The sequence below is a fragment of the Mustela nigripes genome, chromosome 6, assembly GCF_022355385.1.
Source record: "Mustela nigripes isolate SB6536 chromosome 6, MUSNIG.SB6536, whole genome shotgun sequence".
In the NCBI taxonomy this organism is placed as follows: Eukaryota; Metazoa; Chordata; class Mammalia; order Carnivora; family Mustelidae; genus Mustela; species Mustela nigripes.
The window spans coordinates 129,958,092-129,971,766 of record NC_081562.1 but is presented as its reverse complement, the minus strand read 5'-3'; the positions used below and the strand labels follow the sequence as shown (position 1 = coordinate 129,971,766).

The 13,675-nt window shown below is 36.6% G+C and overlaps 1 protein-coding gene across 1 annotated transcript in view; it reads left to right on the top strand.

The window, feature by feature from the left end:
- The window catches only part of MALRD1 (MAM and LDL receptor class A domain containing 1), a 751,478-nt gene that overhangs the window by 619,215 nt on the left and 118,588 nt on the right, over positions 1 to 13,675 (top strand). Inside the window, 1 exon segment of the mRNA XM_059404562.1 lies at positions 5,868 to 5,934. Coding sequence (XP_059260545.1) covers positions 5,868 to 5,934 — 67 coding nt within the window.

Below are 13,675 nucleotides of genomic sequence, written 5' to 3'. Positions count from 1 at the left end.
AGTCATCTGTAGTAGTGGAGGTTAATGAAAGTTATGTTAAGGTGATACTATAATTATGATAATCATCCTTTGAAGTAGAATAAGGAAAAGGCATCAAAAATATAGAGTTGTAGGGATGCCTGGGTGGCTCAGTCAGTTAAACATCTGGCTTCGACTCAGGTCATGACCTGGGGGTCCCGGGATCAAGCCCTGCACCAGGCTCCTTCCTGCCCAGTAGGGAATATGCTTCTCCCTCTCCCTCCACCCTTCCCTTCTCCCACCGCTCATGCTCATTCTCGCTCTCAAATAAATAAATAAATAAAATCCTTGGAAAAAAAATGAGGTTTTTAGGATGGGGTGTTACGAATACAGTTTAATATGTTTAATAATAATAATAGTAATGCCTAATAATATTTCAGAAGGTTTTATTTTTATTAAGTTTTTTTTAAAAATTTAATTCCATTGGTCTCAACATGTAGTGTTCTATCAGCGTCAGGTGTACAATACATTGACTCATCACGGCTGTGTCTCACGCCGTGCTCGCCTTGATGAGTGTGCGCTTCATCCCGTCACCTCTTTCACCCATCCCCCTCCAACTCCCTTTGCTCTATTTTCAATGAATACCCTCCGTTAGAGCTACTCTTCTTTCCAACAAGAACATTTTTTACTCGAAGCATACACCAAACCAAAGCACTATAGAGTAGAGCTATGCCAGATTGCTAAGCCATAGTTAATCTTCTCTGCAGTCCCTGTGCTGGGATTTCAAGATAAAGAGAACAGTCTGTGCCCACTGGGTATTTGGTTTACTGCACCAAGCCATTTGGTTTACTGGAAGATTCTTAGACCCTTATAGCTCCTGAAACTACAGGCAAGTTATTGGCAGGTGTATATCTAATCCATGACAGTGCATAAATACTGTACCATTCAAAGAAGCTGATGATCATAATATCAAGAACAGCAAGGGGTTATACAGAAATTCTGACCTGAATAGCAGATCATTTGACACTTTTAAACCAATAGACTTTAGGTGTTAGAGGACTGGAATTTAGTTCAGTATCTGTTGCTCCTTTGCTATTGACTTGAGAAAATTATATTATTAACCAGTTTCCTTCTCTGTGAAAAAGGATCTCTATGAATATAACACATACTGCTATGAGGATTAAATGAGGTAATGCCAGTAAAACTCTTAAGACAGTCTCGACACAGATCAGGTCTTCAGTAAATGATAGTGGTAGTGGTGCTCATAATGGCACAGGGGAGAAGGAAAGGAAATGCTGGAGAGAGCATTGGCCATAGAAATTAGGTTTCATGGGCAGTTTAAACAATCCCCAAATACAGAGAGCTGGCTGAGAACAATTATTTAATACACTATGCATACCTAACTCACTCGTATAGAAATGTTACAAATACCTTTCATTTTATCTTCTCAGCAGCCCTAGAAGGCAAGGTGATAGATATAATTCGCACTTTAAACATGAGAAAGCTTAGACTTAAACCGCTTAGTCCAAAGTTACACAACCCATTACCTGAGCGGGTGTCAAGGAGGGAGAACCAGGACTCACGTGACTATCAGTCTTCTCAGCAGTCCACTGTACGAGAGCTCTCACTTCCTAGCCTCCAGTTGAATCATACTGGCCTCCAGATACACGGTCATAATAACCAATGCAGGAGGGCACAAGGTGGCGAGACACTGATGTGGCTAAGGAGCCTGAGGTTCTCCTATCAACCCCATAGACCCCGACTTGACATTTGAGAGCTGCTTATATCTTGGGAGTTTAATAGTTTAATCTCTTCATTGCTAACTAGTCATAGACCCCTCCCTGCCCATTTCAGCTGTTCCCTACTTTAAACTGTTTTGAGTAAAGTAAAGGTGAAAAGATGTTGTACTGTGTCTTTCCATTCTTATGGATAAAGAACCTGTGGAGGTCATCTACAAACAGTCTCTCTTCCAAAATACCAAGTTTAACTCCTTGCTTTGGCCAGTGCTTCCTTTCCACGGTGCTCCATTATCCAGTGTAATAAAATGAATATTTAAATTTCCACAGCTTTATTTTGATGTAAAGCAAGCCTGTTTTACTCTCAGCAATCATGGTAAATACTAATAATCCCAGGGGGGGGAAAATGTGCAGCTATGTGTATTTTGATGTTCTATGTAATATCAGACACTCTACGGTTTTTGTTTTTCCTTATAAAAACAAAGCCCTTATGTGAGGAAGACTGAAATTGTACTTAAGACCAAACATAACCATAAAATGGTTTATCTGAAAGGTTTCTAGCTATTTATGCTTTATCATGCTGGTGGGCTGTTTTTAGTCAAAACCAGCTAATTTCTTGTTTAGGAAGGAAATTTCACATCTGTTGTGTTCAGCTGAGCATGCCCTGAAAGCCCGAGGGGTGTAGCTGTACCCCCATCTTTAGCGCCACACTCCCTTGCTGTAATTAAAGAGGGAGGAGGAGGGAAGGCAAGACTGGACCTACAGATGACCCTGAAGTAGCACAGGTTCAAGCTGTGAGGCTCCACTGATAGGCAGAGTTTTTTACGGGAAAGTACTGGAAATGCAGTTGCTCTTCCTTTGATTTCCCTCATAGCATTCTCTTCTCCTAGCTTACTTTATTGCAGAAGTACAGTATACGATACACATCATATATAAAAGATATGTTCACCAACTGTTTATATTATCACCAACTGTTTATCTAAAAGATACATTCACCAACTGTTTATATCATCAGTAAGACTTCCAGTCAACAGTAGGCAATTGGCAGTTAAGTTTCGGGAGAGTTCAAAGTTATCTATGGGTGGTTAACTGTGCGAGGGTCAGTGCCCCAAATCCCCACGTGGTTTAGGGGCCAGCTACTTCCCTGGAAGAGCAAATCACTGGAAACCTTTGAGAGCAAAAAGAACACCAGACACATGGTATATTGCAAATTTGTTCCCACACTGCAACCTTCCTCCTTCCCTGGTTTTCCTCTTTCATCCTCCCTCTGCTGCCCCCTTTCCAGTGTTCAGTGACTGACTCCACAATCTGACTCTCTCTCTTCTCCGAGGGCTGTTTTCCTACACAACATTTTTGCTTCTCCTTATTACTTTTCCGCTATTGTTCAAAGCCATCATCCTTTCCCGACCCAAGTAAATTGTATCTCTTTCTGCTAAGGTTAGTCTGCTCCTGTAAAGTCAAAGACTGTGTCTTTGTGAGCCCCGTGACACTTAATAAAATGATCTCAAGTGATTTTTGAGGGGCAAGCCTGAAAATTGATGGTAGCTGAAAGGCAGAGGAAGAAATCCAAAGCTTCAAATCCATGCCCTAGCCTGTATTTTATCTGAGCTTCAGACCTGCAAATAATATTGCCCAAGGAATACTTCCACTTCGATGTCCCCTTAGGCACTTAAAACACCAGCATCTTTCCCTACAAATTCTCCCTTCCCCTCAGATCCCCCAATTCAGTGAATGAAACCATCAGCTAACCAGAGGCCTGGCCAGAGGTTTTAACATCACCCTTTATTCTTCCAGATAATCACCAGGATCTTTCAATCCCAACATTTAAATATCTTACAAATCCCCACAATTCTCAGGCTCCTACCCCACCTCTTTCATTCAAGCAACCACGGTTTCTTACTGGATTATTACAAAAAGCTCTTAACTGGGCTCTTGCATTTTAGTCTTAGCCCTTCTCTTGACTTTACATACTGGATCCAGAATTGTCTTTTTAAAGAATGAAACATGCACTTAGTTTCTTAAAATTCTGGCCTTCTAGGTTAAAGCTTAAACTGCTCACTGAGCCTATATGAGCTGGCCCCCGTGTGTCTCTGACCTTCTCCCCTTCTCTCTCTGCGTGATCGGTCCAACCAGGCTGAACCCCCTTCCGATCCTCAAACATACCATACTCTCTCCGTGGGCCTCTGAGTCTTTATGACTATATTTAAACACACACATACACCCCCGTACCCAAATGAATGCTGATTTTCTTCTGGAAAGCTTTTCTTTATTCTCCAAATTTGATTTAGGTGCCCTTATTGGTACTCTAATTACCCTTGTTACATCCATTCCAAAGTATACTAATTTTAATATTGTATTTTAACTCCCTAGTCTCTCTCTTTTTTTTTTTTTTGCATTTTCTATAAAGCTGGAAGGTCAACATGAGCAAAAACCACAATTGTCTCTTTTTTATTATTTCTTATTTATTTTTTAAAAGATTTTATTTATCCACTTAACACATAGAGAGAGATCACAAGTAGGCAGAGAGGCAGGCAGAGAGAGAGGAGGAAGCATTCTCCCTGCTGAGCAGAGAACCCGATGCCACCTGGATCCCAGGACCCTAAGATCATGCATGGCAGAGGCTTAACCCACTGAGCCCCCCAGGTTCCCCTCTTCTTTAGGTCAACATTTCTTAAGCATGTATCATGAGCTAGGTGTGTTCTAACATTCTCAACAACTCTAAGATAGATACTATTTTTAATCCAGTTTGACAGAGAGGAACCAGAGATACAGAGAGATTAACTAGCTTATCCTGTACTATACAGCTAATTAAGTTGAGTTGAGATTCTTCCTCAGGCAGTCTGGCTCTGGTGCCTGCAGCTTTAATAATTTTGTAAACTTCCTGTGTTATATATTGTTATATATCCAGTGCCTAGCCTAGTGCTGGATATTAACAGATGCTCAGAATAGTTGTGTTGAATTATAGGCTTCCACCAAGTATTGGAGGTAAGACAGTCCAACCAGGGGAGAATGGTATCCTGCAAGAGAGAAGTTGTTTAAAAAAAAAAAAAAAGGGTGCCTGGGTGGCTCAGTGGATTAAGCCACTGTCTTCAGTTCAGGTCATGATCTCAGAGATCGGGATTGAGTCCCGCATTGGACTCTCTGCTCAGCAGGGAGCCTGCTTCCTTCTCTCTCTCTCTCTGCCTGCCTCTCTGCCTACTTGTGATCTCTCTCTCTGTCAAATAAATAAATAAAATCTTAAAAAAAAAAAAAGCCAAGAAAAGCAATTTGGGGATTAAGTGAGTAAGGAAACCAACAGGTCTTAGTAGGTCAGGATACATGTGAGGATCCAAGGATACTGTAAAGAAACCTGAAGAGCTAAAGGCACTAACCACTTCCAGTGTCATACCTATGAGACAGTATCTAGCTTCTTTTTAATCTATAAGCAAATCACCTTTGAAGATAAATGTTGACACTAACCTAGGAGTGGGGAATGATACAAGCAGCAAGAGACCAGGGCCAGGAAAACAAAGGTCAATTTGAGCTATGCTGATGCTTGTCATGAATGCAAAGGTCGGACATGCTCATGAACAAGTGACATTTTACCAAGAAGACAAGGACACCCAGGAAAGCATTGTCTGTCATGATAGTGACTTGTGTGTGGAACTGAAAACAATAAATGTTGCATTAAAGAACAAATTTCAGTATAATCACAACCATGAAAGACTGTGGACTCTGAAAAACAATCTGAGGGGTTTGAAGTGGCGGGGGCGGGGGGGAGGTTGGGGAAACCTGGTGGTGGGTATTAGAGAGGATACAGGTTGCATGGAGCACTGGGTGTGGTGCAAAAGTAATGAATACTGTTACGCTGAAAATAAATAAAAATTTTAAAAAATCACAAATATGTCTTACAGACATGTTCTAAATAAGTAGATTTTGCTAATCCAGGGGAGGAAAGAGTCTTCTCTTGCGGTCAACCACTCAGACATGTGAAGAGAATGAACACATCAAGGGCGGTAAGGGCCACAGAACAAATTTGTGGGCCACAGAGAAGTAGCCTAGGAGAATTCTTGTTCTTTTAGAAGCAATTTATTCTCAGTGGCTAGATTTAATGCAGCGATTAACAGTAATATGTCCTCCTCCTTCCTAATAATATTTACAATTAACCGTGGGCTTTGTGATGCTTCTTTGTAGAGTGCCCATTGGGTTACTGCAGAAATGGTGGGAATTGTGTAGTGGAGAAGAACGGCCCTGTGTGTCGGTAAGGAGCATTGTCTACTTTGTCTTTGAACAGTTATTGCCATTGGCTGACTTAGTTTTCTCAAAGCTGGTATAATACAACCCAATGAACACAAAGTTATTCAGGCAAAAATAGTGGATAATGGCATTATTTGCATTTATCTGTCTGAATATGAGAAAGGAAGATGTGGGTATATTTTAGAAAAAAGGCAATTATTTAACATGATTTTATGTCTTAACATTTTGTATTATATAGGACGTAGTTTTAATACTCATTTGCTCTTATTTTTAATATTTATATCAGGTTATAAAAAGATTTTATATATGGGTGTCATCCTATTTCAGATGAACTTAGTGTCTGTATTTCCTTATTCCCTTTTTATTTCACATTTCATATTTCTCTTTTCTAACAACAAAGGATAAAATTAATTCATAAATAAGACCTTTTTCTAGTTTAAGCAGTGGATGTTTATGAGTACCCAAAGTTAAGGTACAGATAAGGAATGCATTTGCATGCTTAAAGCAAAAATAAACAAAAACAGTCCTTGTGATTTCTTTGGGGAATTATTTATACTGCATATCAAAGATTGCTTGATTTTTTTCCCCTCACCCTTTAGGGAATTGTGCAAAAACAGTTTCATAAATTCCAAAGGAAATGATGCATATTCCATTATATTTGTGTTTATGACTTTTTAATCTAGCAGACCAATGGATATATTACTTTGCTTATTAGAGAATGGATGGTAGTTTGATACTGAAGTCATAACAAAACACACAGAAGTATCTGGAAAACAATGATTGATAGTTGTTTGAATCCTTATATCCTTCTGAGTCAACACATATATTTTGGGAGAAGTTGTTTATGCCTTATAAAAGCAAGTATCTCTACCAATTAACACAACAGCAAAATTTTTTTGATGAGATATGTTTAGACACTGTTTTAACATTGTTGAAAGTGAATTATTAATGGGTTTCTCTAAGTGTTTTGTCTCTCTACTTCATTACAAATTTATTTCACAACATCTCAACAAAATTATGCTTTCCCCTGTATCAGTTTCCATGGAAATTAATTTTTTACAAACTGTAAGTTGATGGAAAGACAGGATGCATAGTATAATTTCTAAAATCTCCTGAAAGAAATTGAGAATGATGCCATAAATAATGTCCATCTTATGTCAGCTGAGTGGATAATGTTGTTTAGTGTCAACTATTTACAATAAGGTTTGCATTTTTGTCTTCTCTAACCCTGCCAGACAAGAAAGCTCTCTGAGACTGTAGCTAGTCTTAGCTAAGCAAACAGAGTTTTGCGTTCTTGGCAACATCCTCTGGTACTTAAATAAACTTTAAAAATGGAAATCCAGATGGTGACGTCTGAGATGGGTTTCTCTCACATGAGAAAACTCTTAACAGGAGGGAAAAGATGCAGCGGGAGGATTAAGAGGCAAAGGGACCAGAGGAAGGAAATCGGTGTGACAAATGTAGAAAGAAATTCACTAATCAAATATTTTAAAATGGTGTTTTTAGTAATAAATAATACTTTTCAGATAGTGAAATGACTCATTGCCACTAGTATAAACAAATGTTTGGAATTAGTGTTCTTTTCAACATAGGTATGAAAAATGACTTGTGGGTTTTTTTTTTTTTATATTACAGTATGGTAGTTTCTTCATTCAAACTCTAATTACTTTAAAGCCATGAACTGCAAAAGTAAACATATGTATATTACAATAAACTTTTAGAAGGCATATACTAGTACATCAGGCAAAAAGTAGAAACCCCAATATCTAAATCCCACTTTGCAGTATTATTTTTCTCTCCACTTAAATATGGTTTTCCTTTCACCAACACATGTACCCACACCAGCACACATTTGTTTCTTATAGAAATATGAATTATACTTTATACATTCCCTTTGTACCTTGTTTTTTTTTTTTTTCTCTTAATAAAATATTGTGCTGTTGTTCCATGTCGGTACATCTGGTTCCTAGATCCATCACTTCTTGGCTGTGTAGTGTTGAGTAAATTTCCCAATCTAATGTGTCCAGCTTCTTCTCTGGCAAACTGGACAAGATAATAGCACCTACTTCACAGGGTAGTTGTGAGACTTGAAGGGGTTAAATATGTGAGACACTCAGTACTGTGTCTGACATACAAAAGATACTATAGGAAGGCTAGCCATCAGAACTATTATATCATCCCTTTTTATGCTGTGTAGTCTGCAATATTTAATGTAGGGTTTGTCATCATTTAAATAACCTCATTGATACTATTAATGGTTGTTTAGTTTCTTTCTGAAATATTTGCTTTCACAAATAATCTTGCAACATGCATCCTTTGACTTGGACTGAGCAAAATTCCTTAAGCATAACATACCTTACTGAAATGCAAAATAACAATGTAAGTTGTTTCTAGTTACATTTAGTATCAAATTCATTTCCAATTAAATTTCGTATCCAGGTCATGTCACACACAGTTATTCTTTTTTGGATTTAAGTTTCAATGAGGATGGCTTTAGAATGAAGAGCTTTAGAGTAAACATAAAGCACTATGGAAAGATGTTGGCTTTATATCAAACCCCTGTCATTCCCAGGCATGAAAATTCAAGGTCTCTGTCACTCAAAGACGTAAGGACAGACCAAAGCCCATCTCTGTCCGGGCATTGTGAATATAAGAACTTCATGGTATCGAAAAGGAGGCTTGTCACAAGAGTCTTTGGGTTTTCTCTTGGAATCTAAGGTATCTTGAGGAAGGACCTTCAGATTTTACCTGTGATCCTAGAGAAGAGAGACTTAAGAAAAAAAAAAAAGTCATTTGGGTTGCTGGAGTTTATAATTATCCGCAAGCATAAACACTACTATGTGAACTATCGTTTTCCATGACCTGAGGACCACCAACAGGGTGGCATGTCTGAGGGCTGAAGAAGCAAATCATGAGCCAAAAGAGGGAAATTATTCCTAACCTAAGGAGGCTTGGTTATTATATTATTTTGATATATCAGTATGTTTCTTTGAAAAATAGACTGAGCTATGTTATTAAATTCCAAAGGGCAGGAAAGAGGTTACAAAGAAAAAAAAAATCAAGTCATCAAAGCTAAAAGAAAGAAATAGGAAACAGTATCAAATTAATGCATATATAATTATATATATACACATATAGAGATAAATTTATTATATATTTCATATATATGTATACATGAGATCATGTTGTTAGTGAAGCTAGGCAGAAAAAGTATTAAAGCTTGGGTTAATTTATAGATTTGGAATACAATTTATTAACAACTATCCTATCCCACTAGGTTCCACATTCTTAAATTTGCTTGCCAATAGGACACCAGAGTTCCTTTGGATATGTCATAGGCATTACAGATTTAACATGTCCAAAAAGATCTGGCATGTGAGCAGGCCATATTCTTCTCTTTCTCTCAGATTTACACGCACTGTTCTCTCTACTTAGAATTTTATTTTTCTGCATTTGCCCAAAAGATGCCTTTTAATCCTTTAGAGCAAATATAAATGGCAATTTCTCTGGGAAGCCTTTCCCAGACCAACCAGAGAGGATGCCTCACCCCTCCTTCTGGGTTCCTTTGTTGCTTCCCTCATTCTTTTATTTTACAAGTACTGGTTTTACTAAACTACGTATTGGAACCTGTTATATCCTATGAAGAAATATATTTCCAATTAAAATTTTATTCTTTATGACTATCAAAATTTATTCTGTCCACTTTTTACTAGTTTTATTTGTAAGGATAACTTTTAGACAATTATGGTCACTAAAAATTTTAAAAATATATACTATGTTCATACTTTTGTGTAAAAAAGATTTAAAAAATAATCAAAGGCTTTTAAGTATAAACTATATTATATTAGGATAAATATTTGCTAGGACAGGGCCAAAGTAACAGTTTAAGGAGGAAAATGATCAATTGGAATTTCTAACTGTTAAAGACAGAGTATGCAGGCAAAATTTTGAAGACCATTGTCTTAGAAAATAAGGGTTATATTTTCCACAGCTTTTTATGACTAGTACCTAACACACACTTGACATTGTAAGAGCTATTTGAATAATACACTGACTAAAGTATAAGTGAATGAAATACAAATGGAAAGTCCTGAGATTTCAAGGAAAAGTATCAGTACTTTTAAATATGTTCCTAAAATGTATTAAGACATGAGTAAATAACATACCACAATCCAAACAATCACAAAGGAGCTCTTGGGTACTTTACATGTAGACAGCAAACAGTGTAGTGAGGGAGCATACGGTAAAACAAAAATCACTCCAGTGTATAGGACAGAACAGACACCCATAGAAAATATTCACCAAAGAAAGTCTACTTTGCTACAATGACAGAAAAGGGTACTCTTAAAATAGGAATCTTGTAAACTACCTCAACTCTTCAACCCTGGGCTTAAAATTAAGAGGTAAGTGCAGTTATCCATCTATAAAAAGCCACTGTTTAAAATAAAATTCAGCTTATGAATTCTCTCATTTTCCCCATCAAAAACAAAACAAACAAAAACAAAGAAATATGAAGCAAGAAAGAAAGTACTCTAAGACCCTGACTCCAAACTGAATTAAATATTAATTCATTTAAATTTAGGGAAAGGGGGTGAGGTGGGGAGTAAAACTTAATTGGGATTTTAAAGTCCAAATACAACTGGATAACAAAACAGTAAGAATCAAATAAGAGTGGATTGAAGCAAGGAAGGAAATGAAATAGAAAGGAAAGACTAAATTATAATACTTCTCCCAAGAGAGGATAGATTCAAATTAATTCTATTAAAGAATTCTGAACAAAGTTGAAAAATAACCAAGGGAACAAAAAGAAGATAAAGTACATAACCAAAGAGAAAGTAGTTGAAGTGGAAGATAAAGAACATGTATATAATTGGAGTCCCTAAAGAGGAAAACAAAACAGTGGAGTGGAACTAATATTTAAAACTATAATCCAAGAAAACTTTCAGAAATGAAAGAAGAATGAATTTGCATGATGAAAGGGCCAGAAGTTACCTGGGAAATTTGACACAAAGCCAGAAACTCCCAAGACATGGCCTAATAAAAATATGGGACTTCAAAATGAAGAAATATATACTCCTTCAAGAATGGGAAGGATAGGTGTTTTCCCTGATATTATCTACATAAACACACACACACAAAGACATATATATATATATGCATGCTTCCTCAGGGCCTCTAGGGAAAAAGAACAAATAATAAAGGAATTAATCTAGTATTAGATTTCTGAAAGCTAAGAAACAAGGAAACCCATTGTGATTGTCCCAGAATTGCAAAAAAAAGTCTTTGACAAAATTCAATTACCATTCCTGATATTTTTTTAAAGGCACTAAAGAAAATGTGAATTGGTATCCAACTGATACAAATCCTTATTAAATTCAGCATCTTACTTGACAGAGAATCATGAGAGACATTACCATTAAGATTGGGAACAAAGGCACACATGACCTCTGTCTTTACTGCTATTTAATATCAAATGAGAGGTAGTAGGCAACATAATTTGACCATAAGTAAAATAAATAAATAAGAATTAATAAAGGGATACCTGGGTAGCTCAGTCAGTAAGGCGTCTGACTCCTGATTTTGGCTCAGGTCACGATCTCAGAGTGATGGGTTCGAGCCCTGCATCAGGCTCCGAGCTCAGAGTGGAGTCTGCTTGAGAATCTCTGTCTCAAAATAATAATAATAATAATAATAATAATAATAAAAGTTAAATTATCATGATAGTATCCCAGGAGAACCCTAGGGAATTAATCATAAAAAGTTATTAAAAAATTAAAAACAACTCAGTAAGTAAGGTTGGGGGACATAAAATTAGCATTGAGGCAACAGTGTATGTACACAAACAAAACTAGAGGGGCAATAGGAAAAGGAAATATAACCACAATAAAAAACATAAAATATTTAGGAATAAATTTAATAAAATAAACACACCTCTATGATAAAAAACAATCCCCAAAGATTTGAACAAGTAGAAACCCATTTTCTTTTCTGAATAGCTGGCTCAAAATAGTAAGGATCTTAGTTCTTCCTAAATTAATCTATATATTTAATGCAATTCTAACAAAAACACCCACAGGCTTTTTGTGGGATTAAATAATTTGATATTAAAGTTCCTATGGAAAATGAACATGGGACTAGCTAGTTTAACATGGAAATACATAAGCTATTAGGGGCTGAGGAGCCCTACTAGTATAATTGGAATAAAGCTCTTATTGTTAAAGCAACATGGTATAGACACCTGAAAGACATTTCAGATGAACAAAGTAGAACATCTAGAAATATATTCAAGTGCATATGAAAATTTAGTAAATGATAAAAATGGCATCTCAAATCACTGGACAGGATGGACTTTTAGACAGGGAGTGTCAGGCAACTAGTTAGCTATTTGTAAAAAGACAAACTTAGAACCAGGTACACACATAAAAATAATCTTCAGGTGGAGCAGTATGCAGGGTGAGACCATAAACATACTAGAGAATTACACGATAAATTTCTCCAAACTCTGGATGTAAGAAAGTGCTTTATTCAATGACTCAAGCCCAAATGCAATGAAATTCAATACTGATAAATTTACATAAGAATTAGGTTAAAAAGAATATTTTGCATGATATAGAAATACATAAGCAATGTCAGAAGACAAAGGTCAATCTTAAAGGAAATGCTTATATCATAAATCTCGGAAAAAGGAAATATCCCTAATACTTAAAGAACTATTTCAAGATATGGGAAAAGATCAACCATCATATTAAAAAACCTGATGATTATTATTTTTCAGGTATATAAAATGATGATCAAACATAAAAAAATTCAGCTTCATAACAGAAAGGCAAATTTAGTGATACTAATATTCTTTTTGTCACCTCTCTGATGAGAAACATATTCTGTTGGTAAGGATGCGAAGAAACAAACATTTTGCTAACAGAAATGGAAATTAGTATAACTTCTGTGGAAGTGATATGTCAATATCTAAGAAAACCTATATATGAACATACTTTTTGTCCTAGCAAAATTAGAATTTACACTGGCGGTACAACTCCAGCACTATAAGAATATTGAGCAACAAAGTTACTCACCACAACATTCTTACAATTTCAAAATATTGGAAAGAACCTAAATGTCTCCATATAGGAGAGTGGTTAATAACTATGGCATATCCACACAATGGGGTATAACTCGAATATGGAACAGTTAAGGAGTGTCCCTTTAGCCAGGTGTAGAAAGGTGATGTGGGGAGCAGCATAAGGGAAAATGAAGAAATATAGAATAGTTCTGTAGTTCTTTCATTTGACTCAAATGTTGAAATTCTGGAGAGTAGGGGTGCCTGGGTGGCTCAGATGGTTAAATGTCTGCCTTTGGCTTAGGTCCTGATCTCTGGGTCCAGGGATCCAGTCCCATCTCAGACTCCCGGCTCAACAGGGAGTCTGCTTCTCCCTCTTCCTCTCCTGCCCTGCTTGTGCTCACACTCTCTCTCGTTCTCAAATGCATTAAGTAAAAATCTTAAAAAAAAAATCTCAATGTTACTGTTGATAATAACATGTCAGAACTTCTTACGTGTTTGACATGTCTTTGGCCTTCACATGAACCTAGAAGACAGATGATCATGTACTAATTTAGCAGTTAATGAATTGAGACTTAGTGGAATGAAATGAAGTAATTTTCTCAGACACAAAAAGCAAGAAATGGTGGATTTCAGGGCACCTAGGTGGCTCAGTTGGTTAAGCATCTGCCTTCAGCTTAGGTCACGA